This window comes from Protopterus annectens, chromosome 8.part0 (assembly GCF_019279795.1).
Source record: "Protopterus annectens isolate FY-2018-M chromosome 8.part0, PAN1.0, whole genome shotgun sequence".
NCBI classification, from domain to species: Eukaryota; Metazoa; Chordata; order Ceratodontiformes; family Protopteridae; genus Protopterus; species Protopterus annectens.
Window position 1 is genome coordinate 304,996,483 of NC_056741.1, and position 18,837 is coordinate 305,015,319.

The following is an 18,837-nucleotide window of genomic DNA, read 5'->3' on the forward strand; positions in this document are numbered from 1 at the left end:
GTCATATTTCTCTGCATTTAACTGTCACTTCAGCCATGTGTCCCCAGTCAAATGTACCACAGGGAAATGTTGTGCTGCCTAGGTGCCTGAATCCAGCAGCAGTGCTGAAAAAGGAACCAGATCCTTGCTAGGGTCCCAGAAAACTAATATTTTCCATTTACTCTTGTAAATATTTCTAGTAGAAGCTTTTAGAGAAGAAAATTAAGATATGACAGACTGGGGAGCAGATCCTGGGCTGTCTAGTAATCAATGGAATCGAAGAAACCATGCAGTTAGTTTGAGTCTAAGTCTGGATGAGTCATAGCCATGAGGAGAGACAGGAGGTCTAGAGTGGGATCTGGTATCCAGGATGGATGCAGGAGGTGAGCCAAAGGAAGGGGAACCAAATATGGCAAGGCCAGAAGGGTGCAACAAGGCTAATTGTGCTCTTCAACCAGAATGCTTTCTGCAAAAATTTGGGTACCACATACCTTGGACTGTCCATCCCAAGTAGTGCTCCCCACTCCCGACTGAGAAGCATTTGTTGTCACTGTGGCTGTGGGCAGGGGAAGAACAAATGGACATCCTTCAGAGACCTTGTCTGAATGAATCTACAAAAGAAGTTATCTTTTGCACACTTGTGTGATCTTAATAGGAGCTGTTAATGGATGTTGAAGAATGGACCACTGGACTGAAAGAGTCCATTGAAGAATTTGCATGTGAAATCTGGCCAGAGGAACAAAGGTAATAGTCACTGTCATGGATCCTAGGGCTTGTAAGACTAATCAAGCCAGAAGAGAAGAACTTTGAATCATTTTCTTGACTTCGTACCTCTGTGTCTGTATTTAAGAAGAGGGGAGAGAAGCTATCTGACTAACTGTATCCTGATGAGCACCTATGAACTCCAGACTTTGCATAGGTGTGAGTTAAGATTTGTTGTAGCTGACCGTGATTCCCAGATGAATGTACAGCTGGAGCAAGTAGTCACTTGCCTGTAGAAGTCGATGCCTGGATGGGGCAGTTAAGAGTCAATAATCTAAATATGTAAACACTCGGAATTCTAGCTGTCTCAAGTGAGCTGCTACAACTGCCATGCATTTGTTGAACACACTAGGTGCTCTGGTGAGACCAAATGGAAATGTTCTGAACTAGTCATGAAGGCTCCTAGCTGGAAGTTCATTTTGATGTGATAGTATGCATCCTGAAGATCTATCAAGCACATCTAATCATCCTTTTACAGCAGAAGCAAAATGGACTGAACCGTGACCATCCAAAACATAGAATATGTACAAATTGATTTAATTTGCTGAGATCCAGAATTGGTTTCAAGTCTCTTGTCTATTTTGACACCAAGAAGAATCTTGAGTATGTTTCGGATCTTCTATGGTCTGGAGGAACCTCTTAGATGACTTGTTTTTTCTAGCAGATTTTTTATTTCTAGAGTTACTGCTTCCCTGTGAATGGGTGGAACATCAGGGATTTTTTTCACATTGGTGGGGGGGGGGGGGTAGGGAAAATGGTATAGTATAACCTCTGGATATGATTGTCTCTGCACCCAAGAATCTTTTGTTATAGATAGCCAGACTCTTTGGTGCAGAAGCAAACGTCCCCGACTGCCTCCAAAGGGGAACAGCCAGGTCTCCTTTCAGAAATGCTGATAGGGTTTATCCGGGAAGGAATCCCTGAAGCCTTGGTTCTGAGGGTCATCTCTGTCATGAGTGTGGCACCTTCCATTTTAGTTCCCCCTCTGCCTCTGGGGATCTCTCTCCATGTGAATCTTGGAAAGGACCCTGAGATTTTCTAAACCACATTTTTCTACCTCCTCGCTGATTCCTTGAGAAAGGTCTTTGAGGGGTTGAAAAATGTACAATCATAGTAGACACAATATTTCCTTCTTGTTCAAATATAGAGAGCTTTTCCTTTACCTTAGAGCCCTCAAGGGAAGATCCATCAAAAGCCACATTTATGAATGAAGACTTAAAGGTCTCTACAAAATCACATTGTCACATCCAGGCAGGTCTCCTGATGGTTATACCAAAAAAAAAAAAAACAAAAAAGGCAGAAACACAGCAAAAACTGTTTGAATTTTCTTTACTTTAACACACTGGTACCTTGGCCATTCGCCTTCAACAGACAATATACAATTACAAACAACCATCTTTATGTACATAGGTTCAAACCCCAATTAATCCAATTAAATACTAATTGAAAAATTACATCTTGTTTAAAATGCTGCATACACATTTTTAAAATACTACATACACATTTTATTAAACACAGCTATCCTAAACATTTTAAATAACTAATTTTAAATACAAACTATCCAAAATTGATTAATGAACTATTTTACTAAACGTTTTTATGAAATATATCCTTTATAATAGACTAAATAAGCATGACAATACAAGTGTCATTAATTCAAACATTAATAAATTTATAAATATGAAAAATAATAATTTTAATAAAATTTCATATATTTACCTCAAGATTGAGACCCCTAAGAAACAATATTCCATAATTGAGAATGAGCTTACTTTCTAACTCATTCAACCTTCTCAATTCAAACAGTTTTTTGCTGTGTTTCTGCCTTTTTTGTTTTTTGGTATATGCTCCTGATGGCTATGCCTGAACCCGCCACCTGTGAGGTACCTTCCACTGCATAGGAGATCAACATAATGAATGCATTTGAAATAGACTGCAGGGTGGCCAGTAGTGAGGAAGTTCTATGTTCATCCTCGGCAGGCATGAACACATAATGAGATTTAGCAAGCTGTTTGTTCAGATCTCTCTGTAACCTTGTAAAATGTGCAAGATAGTTTAGCAACCTGAGGGCAATGGTCACTGAAGCATACACATGCTTTCCAAATCTAGGTAAGGTCTTGGACTCTCTGTTAAGGGGATGGAGAGAGGAACTCTCTTCTACCACTTTTTATCCTACTGTCACAACCATGACATCAACTAGGACTCTCTTGCTCCAGTGTGCCTGGTCCTGGGGGGTTTAAAATCTTGTCTGATTTTTTTGGAATTGTCTCTAAAGTGTTTGACTTCTTCCATGCTCAGTGAGCATTGACCAGGGGGGTCATCCTAGAAGTAGACAGGACAGACCCAAAAGCCTCCAGTAACACCAATTCCTCTAGGAAAGGGGTGTTGGAGGACCAGCTATCGTTTTGTTTCAGGAGCGCTAGGATGTCACCAAAAGAGACTTCTTCAGGTGGAGATTTTGGAGACCCCCTCATCAAAACTGGTGTCCTCTGTGAGAGAGATTCCTGGGGGGAATCTAGCTGTCTCACCTTACATGAACTCTTCCAAGGGACTTCTTCAGTGGGCTGTTCTGCCAAAGTATCAGAAGAGATGATGATGTCCTGGTAAACTGACTGGAGACTAAGTTGGTCTGGCTGTCCCAGTGGAATGGATGGATGAGGCTCAGAGCAAAGAAATGGATGAGGCAACATTGTCTGATCTGAGGAGGGCAGGGACATCCCTTGACAGGACAAAGAGAAAGCCCTATCCACTCCTCAAAGGCAGAACCCCTAGGGAACACAGACGTTGATGGCAAAGGAGCTGGGCTTTCTCAAACCATTGGCTCCTGCAATCCCACCAGCACTCCACCTAAGGACAGAGTGAGGCCTGAGCTGTTCAGTACTAAAGCTCCAAGGGAAAAAGATGGCTCTGAAAGCTTTGGAGTTGACTGCAATCCCTGAACCCAGTGTCAATGCTTCAGCTCTGAAAGGCTTCCAGCTCTGAAAGGCATGGACTTGGTTGACTCAGGGAAACCATCAGTGTCAAACAACATACTGTCTTCAGATCTGATGAATAGACCCCCAGAGATCTAGGATCTCAGGGCCCCAAACAGTGGGGTTGAAAAGGAGAAGAAGATACCAAGGGGGGGGGGGTGGACAAAGGAAGGCTGATGATGATTGGGAGGCCGAGCTGGGAATACCCCATCTGGATCTGCTCTCTGATAAATTTCCTCATCATCCTATCCACATTGGCTTCTGATAAGCTTCTGGAAGATCTAACAGATGTGATGGATGGATGTCTGAAGTGTCTACATGGAGATCCCTTCAGGAAAGGAGAGGTAAGCCATGAAGAAGCTAGATCTGATAGGAGCAGAGGAGTACAGGTCTGAGGAGATCTGTTTTGAAACAGTTGGATCTGACTTCTTATGCATTTTAGAAAGGGGCTCCAATGAAGAAGCCTCTTACAGAACTCCTTTTCCCTGGAAGGTGAATCTGACTTATGGTTGTCAGATGTTTTGATAGGGTTTTTAGTCCAAGCAATTGAAGAAGTAGAGGAGGAAGGAAGAAGGCTTCTCAAAACTAATTTATTCCACCAATCAGTTAAGGCTTTGGAGTTAAATCCAAAGCAGATTGAACAATCTGCATCCAAGTGAACAGGGCCTAAACTATACATGTATTCCCTGTGGGCATCTGGGTTGGGAAGCTTATGCTGACAGGTAACGCAATTTTTAAACCCTGTTGGCTTGTCTGGTATGTTGTATGATGAACACAACTATTTGAGGCTAGCAGAAAAACACCTAAAACACTAAAGACAGAAAAGCCTTTTCTGTGACTGAAAAAGGGAGAAGAAGTTAGAAAGAAACAACCAGCAATAATAGACAGAAGTACTCAAACTAGTATGTGAAATTGTACTTTAAGTAGGTATCTAAAAAAAAAATGTAGCTAAAAGAAATGGAAACTAAAAGGAGGAGAACTGGAAAATATAATTCCTGAAATCTGAGAGAAAACTCTTAAAAAACAGGCTAAACGAAACTCCAAAACTCGAGGACAGTATGATCTGCATCTGAAACTAAATGGAGGCAAATGAGATCTGAGGTATGTTAGGCTGGTAGGCCTTTATGGATAAAGGGAGGACCTTGAGAGTTGTTGGATCTGGTAGAAGCAGCCAAGTCAGATCCAAGTCTAGCATCTGTACCTCATCAGTTGAGGAATGAATGAAAAGGACGATATCAGATACAATGTTGAACAGCTTCAGTTTGTTTGAAACATCAACTTTCCACCACTAGGCAGTGTTGTTATTAGCACATACTGTTAATGTACTGCATTTTTATTGCCACATCTCCCATTAGGGTAGTCTTGCCACAATCCCACAGCACTAACTGTTGTTTTAGTGGAGCACTGCTAGCTTTCAGCTGCCTTGAATATGTGCATAACATTCATGCTTTTTATCATGTTTTTGGCCTGTCCTCATAAATTGTAAAATGCCAGATGTTAGAGTGTCATACCTCTTATTGTTCAGATTTGCATTTTAATGCAAAACCTGTTCTTCTATTAATATAATACTCTTCCAAGATATATATATATATATATATATATATATATATATATATATATATATATATATATATATATGGGTCTGGGTTCATGTCAAACCAACGACATGTTACAATAACGAAAGTCACTACATCGAAACGAAACCATCGACAGTTCAAAACATCAATAGTACATTTATACGAAAGTACAGTGCTAACATGGGTCCTGCAAGGGGGAAGTAAAGGATATGATATGATACTGTACCCATACTACTTCCCCCTTGCAGGACCCATGTTAGCACTGTACTTTCGTATAAATGTACTGTCGATGTTTTGAACTGTCGATGGTTTTGTTTCGATGTAGTGACTTTCGTTATTGTAACATGCCGTTGGTTTGACATGAACCCATGGGTCTATATTATAACACTGAAGTCTCAAAACTTCGAATGTTGTAACATCGAACCCATAACCTCGAAGACTGACAACATCGAAGGGATGTTTCCCAGGGAAAGAATTTGAAGGGCCGTTTTCGCAGCTTTGCTATTTCCTCCACTGTGGTGTGATCTCGGAGTTGGTATACTTAAGTAGGGGGTGTGGGGGCTTCGCCCCCCACATTAGAAACAGTTTGTAGTGTTTGTGTGTTTTGTGTTTTGTGTTTTGTGCTGGAACAGCGATTTTTTTTCCCAGGGAAAAAAAATCACTGTTCACAGTCTTCGATGTTGTCACTATTTGAGGTTTTGAGTTCGTTGTTATAACATTCGAAGTTTTGAGATGGGCAAATGATCTATAGGTGAAATGAAGGTGACCCATACACACACATATATATATATATATATATATATATATATATATATATATATATATATATATATATATATATATATGTAGATATATATATATATTTATACGTCCATACATAGCATTGCTCATCTAACTGGCAGTGTTTAGCACTTCAGTGCTGAAAAATAATATTGTTGTTTAACATCTCACATAGTTTTGACAACATTTACCTGTTTAAATTAGCATGCTTTAATACAAGCATTCAGTGCTTCAATGTGCTTGTTTTATTGTGTAATACATAATAATGTTCTTAAACCTTGTTAGTTATCACCAGTTTATAACAGATCTCCCAGCAAAAAATGTGTCCTTGTATTACCACCAGCAGACCTTTTGATCAGTTTATTTTCATTTCTGTTTTTCTAGGACTCCATGGAAAGTAACCTCTGTAGACAAAAACATGCCAAGGTAAGTGCATCAACTAAAATAGAAGATTTGAAATGGAAGTTTCATAGCAATTAAGCTTTTGAAAATGAAATCTATGGTATCTGATGTGCACAGGAACATGTGGAAATATCAACTTAATTGCCAGCTTCCAAGAACAGTGATGTAAAGCTCTGATGATGATCCAGACATTCCAGGTTCAATTAGTCATCCCAAGTGCTTGAGGATGAGGAAGTGGGATTGGGAAGAAGTGAGGTGACAGGCAAGGCCTGCTCACTTATTTTAGGGGGTAGCATGGGCATCCATGCCCGGGTTTCATACTGTGTACTAGAATCTGTGATGGACACCAACAATCATACATCTACATTTGCTGCAACAGATACATGGCCTTCTGAGAGGGGTACACTATGAATAATTATGCCTTGTTTAATTAATGAGTGATCATTCAAACCAACAATATCTAAAGACATAGCAGGCTGCTAGTGAATCAGAGACAATCCCAACACCACCAAACACAAAAAAACATATAATCTGATGTTATAATAACAACCAAAAAAACTGCAAAACACTATAAACGTAAAATAAAATACGAAAAAGATACAGAATGTTACCATATAACCATACATTATTAAACACTGTTGAGCGCTTTCATCCAAGTGACAGGACTTCTTCAGAACTAGATTAAAATCTGCACACTTCTTTCTTACATAGCTAAAAACATGATCAGTTACATAATAAAGTACCTGAAAGCGTCTAAAAAATGGGAACTTGGACTGATAAAATGTACCATAAAGCTTCTAAAAATAGGAACTTGAAAAATGTAAAGGTGAAAAATACACAAAAAATATAAGTATAAAAACCTGACTACAATAAAAATGCACACAAATTCATCATATCATAAAATATTGCAAGATAAATGTACTAAAAATGTTTATCAAAATACAAATACAAATGTAATATAATCTGAGCAAATACATGAATAATGCTAAATACTACTTTAAGCATAACAAATTCAGCAACATAAAACAACCTGCTTTGAGCCTTAAAACACTAGAAAAGCTTTATGCTATATTTTAGCAGTCCAAGTTCCCATTTTTAGATGCTTTATGGTACTCTGCTATGAAACTGATCACATGGTTATAAGAAAGAAGTGTGTGGATTTTAATCCAGTTCTGCAGAAGTCCTGTCACTTGGATGAAAGTGCTCAACTTTTTTTAATAAACTGTGGTTATATAGTAACAGTTTGTGTCTTTTTTTATTTTGTTATAATCTGATGTTGCCAATTTTCATTCTATCATCAACTGTTGGGTTCAGATCCGATCCTCAGATTTCACCCCAAGAGGAGTTAATAAGCCAGTAGGATTTCACCCATGGAATTGAACTGCAAAGTCAATGAACATCTAACAGAAGGATCAAAACACACAGCCCTCAGACCTCAAGCAACCTTCAAATTAGCATAGTTTTATGTTTGGGGAAGCTACTACATTCTATTCCTAGCTGTACTAACTGACTTTCTTTTCATTTTGGAGACTGTAACCCTTGGCTGAGTGTGCTAGTCCTCATACAGTCCTCATGGTTATTTGAGTTTGAGACCTCTGATCTAAAAGATGGGGCTTGATGTTCAAGGAGAAGATTGGAACAAAAAAATGACTATAGTTATGCCCTCAGTTTTATGTTTTCTTATTTTTTTTTATAAATTCTTTTCATTGGTGAGGAAAATAATTTATTCTTTCCCCTAAACAAAACATATGTTTTTGGGAGGGTGGCCTAATGGTTAAGGTGTTTGCCTTACAAACACAAGATACAGGGTTTGAATCTCACAGGGGATAACTGGCTAGGCTTAAAATGTCTCACAAGAGCAGTTAGCCTAGTACTAACCTATAAACCTATGAACCTATATACATCTCCCTACAGCCCACTTAATATGGTTACAGTATGAAGTTTTGAGAAATATCATTAATTTGTTTAGGCTGCATAGAATGTGGAAATAAATATGAATAAGTAATAGTTACAATATGGTTTTCCATATTGTCCTTCACAAACAGAAATGTGACAGTTTGTTGACTGTACTCACTAAACAAAAAGAAAAAAAAAAGAAAAAAAAACTTAAAACCTTGGTGATTCAGATTTCAGACAATAAATATGGCTATGAATATGTTGCAAAGCAAATAGAAAATAAATGTTGTAATTTGTATTTTGACTTTTCACTTATGGTCCTTTGCAGGTCACCTAAAATACAAAAATGAGTAAACAGATTTTAGTAGCCAGGCAAGCAATAAATACAGAATACTTGGTAGTGGTCTGAGACTGGGACAACAACAGAGTGGGTAGTTATTCCAATGCACTGGGATAAAGGACATATAGTTTAGTTAACAAATATCTCAACGAGAAGAAATGTATGTATTAGACCATAGTATGCAGATTTGTAGTGAGATTACAGAATAGTGTACTACAGGCATTTTAAATACAATACAAACACTATAGAGTAAGCATCATAAGAAAACAGGAGCTTTGTAGCTGAGGAAGAATTTATTTATGCGTTTGGCAAATGAGCCCTTATAGAGAGATGGATGCAGTCCTGAGGGTGCAAGGGGGTTATAGACATTAATACTGTTTAACCAGTTCATAAACCAAGAGATTTATGGCTAAACATATATTTATTAACTTATTTATGCATTTGGTAAGTCGGTTCTACCATAAAGAATGATGCAGTCCTTAGCAGTGGGGATAGGAGATGGGATGGAGGGTTAGAACTTCTCAAGCAACTTAGGAACCAGGAGCGGTGTAGCTTATGAAATATTTATTTTCTCAAATGAGTCATGCCACAGAAAATTATGCACCTCAAATATTGTGGATAGGGATTAACACTATTCAGTCAGCAATCCCTGTATACTTACATTCAACTGATTAGCATATAATTAAAAGAAATGAACCTGTAGTATATCTGCACTTATAGGTTCATAGGCTCATAGAAGGTTACTAGTGTAATGGCTCTAGAGGTGTTACAATCCTAGCCATATTTATCCTGAGTTGTCCTAGTTGTTGGTAGGTGGGTGAAGTTTGAAGAGATAAGCATCTATGGTAGTTAATAATGACGTCCTCAGTCCAGGAGGGACACGGACACCACCCCAGCAGTGAATTTGCAGTCATCCATCTATTGAGCTAGGTTATGTTTGAAGAGGTCAGGGAGGGGCTCTGTTACATATGAATTGGATACTTGTTCTGGGGAAGTGGCAGTATCTAGGAGATATAGCTATCTCTCCAGCATGACCTATCCATGTCAGAGGCTAGGTTAAGATTCCTGGACCGAGTGACCCTTGTGCAGTTTGATTTGCATATGTATAGCATTTCCATCAAGGCTGGGTCAGAGACTGCCCTGTAAGCCAGGCACAGGCCATGCCTTAACAACCCGTTGGAGACAGAATACAGTGACAGGGTGTGATGGGTTCCCTACTCTGAGACAGCGATCAAGAGACTCAGTTGTCACCACTGATTCTGATGAGGGACGGTCACTAAGAGCAAAGATGGATTCATACAGTATTTTCAGATGCAGCTCCTGCACCAAGCACAATTTCCCTTAAGAGCACACAGAGAGCATACTCTAGCCCTGGGGCTGGACTCTCTTTCTCTCTCCAGACCCGTACAAACTCCACACTGATCACTTTGGAGCTATGTCTCCCTGTTCCCAGGAGCTGACACACACACTTGGATATTTGAGTTTCATACACATACACACCTGGGAAAATCTGGCACAGATTTGTTAGCTGTGCCCCTTTCTGCCCAGACTCTGAGGTAATCAAACTGCCACCAGTCAGCTATCCTTAGGCTCTTACAAAGGGTACACAATTACACTGTGTAAAATCAATACTAATTCAAAAGGTAGGGTGTGACCAAAGCAGCAAGGCTTTCATGCAGGGCCACAGTGTCACTAAAACAAGCATAAGTACTCTCAAGATGTTAAAAGTATTCTCTAAAAGACCAGCAATAATGAAAGGTATTTAAATATTTAATGATGATAAAATATAAAACATGAAAATACTGAATACAATAAACAACCGAGTTTCAATTACAGAGATATAAAAAAATAATACAGTTGGATAGTTTCACACAGTTGTAGAAAAACAATACTAAGCAATTCTCATTAAATGCCCCTGATTAACTAAAGAGTTAATGTTCCTTATTTACTGTAACAGGGCAAGCTGATGTGTGCTGAGTGTCTTACCACAGCAAAAGCCAGATGATGTCTCTCTCTGTCTGTGTGGATGTGTGAGATATATATCCAGCAGAAATCTTTCCTGTCAGGTTCAAAAGTGCTGCTGTAAGATTTCCAATGAAACCAGATGCTGGTTAGAGGATGACATCACCTCTAGTTACCTGAGTCTGGTAAAATACACACACACAGAGTTTTGCTAAGATCTGTGGCAGCATCTGAAAGCTGTATCACAATTTCAAACTTTCCACCCTTCCAGCGTTCTCTGATTAACATACACTTTAGATCAATTACAACAATGCAGCCTAATATACATGCATACTTTCTTTCTGGCCAAATTCCAGAGACATGCATCTGGAGCATATCTCCCTGGCCCTCCGCTGAAAATAGGCTCTGTTTATAGTCAGACTTTCCAGGTCAACAAACGTAAAGAAAATAAATAAATAAATATGTACACATGTACTGCCCTACTCTCCCTGGCACAGATGGCACTACCTCATAACATCACACAATGCTTTCAGTTTTTCCACATAAGACTTGTTTTGTTTACCCTATAATTTCTTGGTGAGAAACCTCTATGGTCTCTCCAATTGTTGCAGGTGTCTGGTGAGGTACATGCAAAAGGGAGCATTGTACTCAATTATTGGTCTGACGAGGACCAGATATAATGGAATTAAAACATCCTTAGATCTTGGTGTGATGCATTTACTTATAAGAAGTGTCATGTAGAAGGATTTCCTTACTGTGGATTTGTGGTGGTCAAAGTTCAGGTTGCTATCGACCTGAGTACCCAGATCACATATCATTGGATCTACACTTGGGGGGGGGGTGCTGTCTATAATGTAATTAGCAGGGATATGTCAGCTTTCCAAAAGGGAATGATAATGCATTTTTTTTGCATTTAACTTTAATTCACGGCTTTGACACTAATCATTTGACTGTGTTAAATCTGTCTGCAGTATATTAACATCACTGGGAGACTCAGTGATTGCTCCCAATTTGCAATTGTCAGTGAACTTAGTCATCCATGGGTGGTCCAAGTTTTCCTGGACTTCTGAGAAATAAATTCTGAACTGTAAGGGGCCCAACACAGAACCCTGTGGTATGCCACTGGTGGCTGGCATTTTACTAGAGGTGAAGTCACCCACTTTAACAGTATGTGTCCTGCTGACTACCCATCTGGCAATGTAGGGGTTAATTCCCAATTGGGAGAGTTTCTCTATAATACGTGAGTGGTAGATTGTGTCAAATGTCTTGGTTAGATCAAGATAGGCAGTATGCACTGTCTCTCCCTCATTCAGGGCCTTGATGACTTTATCAAAGACGTCAATAATGTTTAACAGGCATGATCTACCTTTAACGGATCCAAACTGGGTTGGGTCCAGAGCTTGGAGATTACCTATGTCTTTGTTAATAAGGTCCATATTGATTCTTTCCATGACCTTGCAGATGAGGATAATGAATCTTATGAGCCTATAATTCCCAGGGTCAGTTGATGGTCCCCCTTTGTGCAGAGGGATTACTGTTGCTATCCTCCATTCTCCGAAACATAGCCAGTTTTCAGGTTTATTTTCATGGCTATAGATAGTGTCCTGCCAATATTAAGACGAGGGAATATTCGTAATACTACTGAGAGAGTAGACGTTAACTGGATGATCCGGCTTAGAGCAGACAAAGGCAGTGGCCTTAATGAACGAGCTTCTATTCGACCAGTGTTAAGAGCCAGACGCCTTAAATAAGCGCTATTTACAATATTAACAACTTGTAATTCTATGTTTAGATGTTTTTTTAGTGTAAATATATAATGATAGGCTTTTGAAAATGCCTTAGGAAATGTTTTTAAAAATATCTGTTATAAATGCATGCATTTTTTAATTAGTGACTTCTCAACTTGTGATTTTAACGATTAGTGACTTCTATCAGTTTTGTGAATATTGTTTTGTATGATTAGCATACTTACAATGTTTTTGATAGTTCTTTACATAAATGGTATACACAGTTTAATGCATATATAGCTCATACTGATTGAGAAATTTTCATTTTTTGAGCTTTATGCAACAGTTGATGCCTTTTCTAATGGCTGCAGTTACTATTATTAAGATATGTCTTTTTTAGCAACAAGCATTATATATCAGTAAGTTCTTAGTAAGCATTGAATGATGTGTACTTTGTAAATTCTTAATAGATGTGAATTTATTTTGTTTAGCATAGAAGTGTTAAGACACTGAACTTTTTTAATGAAGCTTTCAATAACTTGGTTTGTATCACTTTAAAGCTTTATAAGATGAAACACATGACTACTATAAAAGGAGCAGACTGATTTTTTTAATGTTAACGGTCTGAGGAAGCAAATGTGAAAGCGCTTACCGACAACAATTTTATCAAATAAATTATTTTGCTTTTAAATCTAAGCTTGGTTCTTGGAGAATATCCCAGTTGCAGTTGCAGGCACTTTATGAATGGATTATTGAGCAGCTTTGGTTACCTCTCTGTCTTTATATTTGGCTTGTTCTTTATTGTTTGGTTTCTGAACAGAGGGGGATTTACACCGTTGGATAAGAACTTTTGGTTATTAGTTTTCAGGTTGTGGTTAAACAGGGATCCAAGTAGGTCTGATAAGTCATGTTTTAAGTTGTTTTAAAGGCAACCTGGGATGTTGCCTGGTCACACTGATGCCGTGTTGTTGGCTTTGGAGAGTGCGGAGATGACCTGATCTCTTGAGATAATAAGCTGAGGAATGAAGGCATGTATACTTAGGGGGATAAATGGAAATGAGGGTGTGAAGTTTGCTCCAAATCTGTCAGCTAGCAGGTGGGCTATTAGCTCCAGTTGAGTATGAGTGGTACCATCTGCTGCCAGTTCAGTGCCTAGCTGGGTATTCCCTTTTAGATTTTAGATTAAAAGAATTCCTTTGGATTTCCCTAGCTAGGGATGCTACTTTTGCTTCATAATTAGCTTTGGAGGACCTGACAAAATCTCTAATTTGTTTGTTTAAGCTAGAGAGAGAGTTCTTTCTCTGCTGAGCCACTTCCCTCTTGCTCTTGGACATTAGTTTCTTTCTCTTGTTGTATAGCTTGTTTATACTAGGGACCTGGTTTTAATCCAGTCAGGTACAGCTGATTCTATACAACTGCTTAAGTGGCTATAGAAGGCACTGGTGTACACATTTGCATAGGGGTCCATGTTATCTGCATTTGACCGGGCTTTCAAACTTCTTATAACATCACTTATTAGGAGACAGTTTGTCTTTAAAAATTCTTAAGCATTTTTGAGCTTGATGGGGTTTCTGGTCTTATAATGATACTGAACAAGACTAATTTATGGTGTGATCTTACTAGGGAGAGCATCACATGGATATAGGGGAAGCAATATTCTCCCATGTGAGTGAGTACTATGTCCAGGATATTTGAGCCTCTTATGGGTGTGCTGACTAGCTGTTCCAGAGCACTTGCATTGACAATGTCCAAGAACCTCTGAGCCAACATGTTTATGGTCATGTATGTTTCCCAGTTGATGGTGGAGTAATTAAAATCAGCCATGATTAAGGTGTTGGGCTGTATTTCAAGTGACTCCAGCTAGCTATGATATGTTAGGGGGCTTTGCCTGCAGTTAATTGGACATGGAGTAGCTCAAGAGAGTTATACTGTTTGACCAGTCTTAAGGTGTACTTATCCTTAATGAAGATGAATACACCTTTTTTTGGTACTTTTATGCTCAGTTTGTGGTCCCAACGTATGGAAGGCACTGTAGCCCTGCATAGCCTGAGTGCCTTCTGAGCCTTTCAACTATGTCTCTGGGACTGCACAGACATCAGCATCTTCCAAAGTGAGGAATGCTTCCAGGGAGTACAGTTTTTTTTTGTTTAGGCTCCTAACATTAAGCAACAGTACCTAGAGTTTACCTAGAGAGGATTTTGTTATGTTGGAAGGTTGGTTATTTTGACATTGCCTAAAAAAGGTACAATATGAGTGGCTAATGCCTTTGCCAGTATCTGAAAGCCTGAAGGACACAGGTGCAGACCAACATCTGGCAAAGCAGTATGGCTTGTCAACCATGTTTTCCCAGGTGGACAGATATGCATGCCTGATGTATACAGATAAAAATGGAAACCTGTTTGTTGAGTCCTGCTGCACAGATATTCAGAACATGGTAGCAGGAAGAGTGGGAATGTCACTGCTAACTTGGTTATAAATTGAGTGCTGTGCTACACTTATTGAAGAGGGAAGGTGAGCTTTTTATTTCTTTTCAAACTTTTCGGTCTTCCATGAGTTAGTATGACTATGGAATGAATTTATAAAGAGACAGGGAATGTGGCAGCATCCTTGTCTCAAAAGCACGGAGTGCAGAAGGCTTCAATCCCTCTAAAAAATGTTTTGTGTGTTTTTGCAAGTCTTTCTTTGTGCCGAACCTTATGATGTTCTTAGTTTTAGAGTTTGTAGCAGCAGTTTTCTGTTTGTTGATGTGGGAGAAACTTTTCAGTCTCGACTTCAGTTATAATTGCTGTTACTTTAATGATGTTACACACAAGCATATATGTGTGTGTGTGCGTGCGTGCATGTGTGTGTGTGTGTGTGTGTGTGTGTGTGTGTGTGTGTGTGTGTGCGCGTGCATGCATATGTGTATAAACATATATAGAAACACTCCTCAACTAGCAGCAAGCAGATAAGTCCAAAAATAAAATGAAATAAAATGCATAGTGATAAAAGTCAGCAATATTTATTCAGTTTTGATTGAGGAGACAAAAGCGCTTACTATTGGCTTTTGAATAAATATTGCTGACTTTTATTACTATACTGATACAGCATTTTATTTCATTTTAATATACATAAACACACACACACACACACACACACATATATATATATATATATATATGTATATTATATATATATATATATATATATATATATATATATATATATATATATATACACACACACACACACACACACACACACACACACACACACACACACACACACACACACACACATATGGGTCTATGTCACAGCATTGAATTTTCAAAACATTAAGAATCACAACAGCAAACCTCGAGTATCTAAATGGCATAAAGTCAAACTGTAACATGAAGAATGGAACATTGAATGTACTAGTTTTTGCAGAGGGGCAGTGCTCCTACATCCCCTGATAAATATATATACTAAATTTGCGATTGCACTATAGCTGGAAATGGGTAATACCCCAAAATGAGATGAATGCGATCTTGCAAAATCACGCATTTCCATTTTGTGCTGTGCCATTTTTTGCTGTTACAGCAGTTCAACTTTCTGCCATCTCGGTCTTCAAGATTCACGATTCTGACCATTAATGTTTTAAACATTCAGCATTCTGACAGGGACACTATATATATATATATATATATATATATATATATCTATATATATATATATATATATATCTATATATATATATCTATATATCTATATATATATATATATATATATATATATATATATATATATATATATATCTATATATGGTGCACAAACCAATGACTAACCCCAAGTGAAGCTGTGCACGGACAGTAGATTACACACACAAAATTCCCCCAGCACCAGCTCACACCAGCTCATTCAATAAACGTTCCGTAGTAATAATCCACACCACACGGCCATGGGTTCACCTTTTAATAAAGATGAAAAACAAATACACTCTTCAGTGCCAAATACACTCTTCAGTGCCCAATACACTTATCAGTGCACAACATTATGTCTCTAAATAAGGCTTGGCTACTAACACAAACCAATTTCACCATATAGGCGTCCTCAGTGTAAAGTCATACAAGAAGTGACATAATTCCCTGATAATATACTTTTTGTTTAAAACCGTAGGGATCTTTTCACTTTCTTTTTTATTTCTATTTCCTGACTACCCTATTATCATAGAAACACATAATATTTGAATTATTACAAGTTTTCATTTAATCCTGGCTTATATAGTCCCCCTAATTTGAGTATCCAAGTTTTTTCTTTTCTATCTAAAATCTTATGTTTTTTCATTATTGATAACCATCACCCTGAACTCTATCTATACCCACAAATATGAAGTGTGCCCCCGCATGTTCTAAATAGTGCTTGTACAATGCACTATGCACTCTTTTACAATTTATATCACTAATGTATGTGGCCATTCTCTGTTGTTTAAAAGACCTCGATGTTTGTCCCACATAAAATGATCCACATTTACATACTGCCATATATACTATCCAGTCTGTATTGCATGTAATCAAGGTCTTGATGTGTGTGTGTGTGTGTATGTGTATATATATATATATATATATATGTATGTATGTATATCTACACTAGGATAGTATGATGTCTCTTACCATTTAGATCACAACTGAATGTAACATGTTAAGGGTTAATAATGATCGTAAAAGTGATGTAAATAGTTCAGAAGATATATGTATCCTGTATGAAATCTGTCTACATATCTGAATATCTATATGTCTATATATTATTCATAGTATATACAAGGGACATTGTACTAATGTTTCATTAGTGCTGAAAAGGAAATGTTACCTGCTTCAGTTTGTTGAACTGAAATACTGATTTTACAGAATGGGGAGTCACTGTTTGGAAGGCTTGCTTCTACCTGTATATTGAATGCACTTTCTTCATGGTTTGCTAAATTCCTTTAGCTAAATTTATAATACATAATGATACATTTTCCAGCATACATTTATTAACTTATAAGTGGTAGTATCTTCTTTCTTTATTTGCAGACATTTGAAAAAACGAAGGGACGTACTGTATGCATCCAATACAACAACTATTGCAACCGTAAATACTTCTTCAACAACTGAGCTCAGAAACCACACTGCATTCAACCGTTCTGCTTCAGATCCAAGGCCAGACACTGATTTTCAGATTTTTGAGGAAAAGTCACTTCGAGAGCGAATTGTTCTTAATAACTTGCATCATTTCACAGTGTACCGCATTGAAGTCCATGCTTGCAATCATGCAGCACTCACAGTTGGCTGCAGTGCAGCTACCTTTGTTGTTACCAGGACTAAGCCAGAACGTAAGTGTCTGATATTAGAGCATTTATTATTTACAGTACTACATTTTTCAGAATGGATGTAGTCATTATTGCGACTTACAAAATTGTGTATGCAATACATGCAACAGAAGTTCATACTTAAGTAAATAATTAATATTTAGGGCAATAACCATAAAAAAATGTTTTCTCTGCTCTTGAAACCTCTGCTGTCTGCCACATGCATGTGTTTTTAAGTGCTTTTCACCCCCCTTGCCTTTCAATCATCGTCTCCTCCTTTAAAAGTATCATGTAGACAGCTATCACTGTTTTCTGCATAGCATAATCCCTGTTACTCTTATGGCAACCTTGGACACGTCAAAATACTGCAATGTCTGGGACACATATGCATGTTTTTGCACATATATGCATTCTCCAATAATCATTTGAACATCCACTGTTATGCTAAGTTTACTAATACAACTGTACTATCTTCATCATATTGGTCACTGTTGCAGTACCCTTAGCTATATGGGTAGACTACCCTAGCTTACTACATTTGGGAGATGGAAGAAGAAGAGCCCTGGAGAAAGGTCATTGCAAAGTCTGATCTACACCTAGAGAAGAAATCAAGCTTATAGTGTTTTGCAAAAGTATGTACAGAGGACCAAGTTGCTACTTCTAGAATCCAACCCTTTCCAAAACCCATAGATTAAGCAAAGGCCCTGGTAGAATGTGTCTTTAACCTTGTCTAGAATAATTTTGTTGTAGTGAGTATAACAAAAGGTAACAGGCTAACACTACCATTTGGAAAAAGTCCATTTTCACACAGGTTGTCCCTTCTTCTTGCCTTTGCAAGAAACAAACAATTGATCTATGGAACTGAAATAATTAGCTGTGTCAAGACAGTACCTGACTTGCCTGTGAACATTCAAAGTATGGAGTATCCTTTCTTCCTCATTTTTGAGTTCAGGAAAGAAAAACGGGAGATGGATAGTTTGGCTTAAAGTAAACTCAGATAACACTTTAGGCATAAAGGAAGGATTAGCTTTCAAACAAAAAAACACTGTCCCTATGGAAAATCAGGTAAGGTTGACTCACCATAAGAGCTTGCAACTCTGATACTCTTCTTGCAGAGGTCAGAATGAAAAGTAAA

The 18,837-nt window shown here is 38.0% G+C and overlaps 1 protein-coding gene across 1 annotated transcript in view; it reads left to right on the forward strand.

Moving 5' to 3' along the window:
- The window catches only part of INSRR (insulin receptor related receptor), a 467,004-nt gene that overhangs the window by 290,285 nt on the left and 157,882 nt on the right, over positions 1-18,837 (forward strand). The window contains exons 11-12 of the mRNA XM_044079802.1: positions 6,455-6,496; positions 17,428-17,726. Of these exons, the coding sequence (XP_043935737.1) occupies positions 6,455-6,496; positions 17,428-17,726 (341 nt within the window). The remainder of the gene's footprint in view (positions 1-6,454; positions 6,497-17,427; positions 17,727-18,837) is intronic.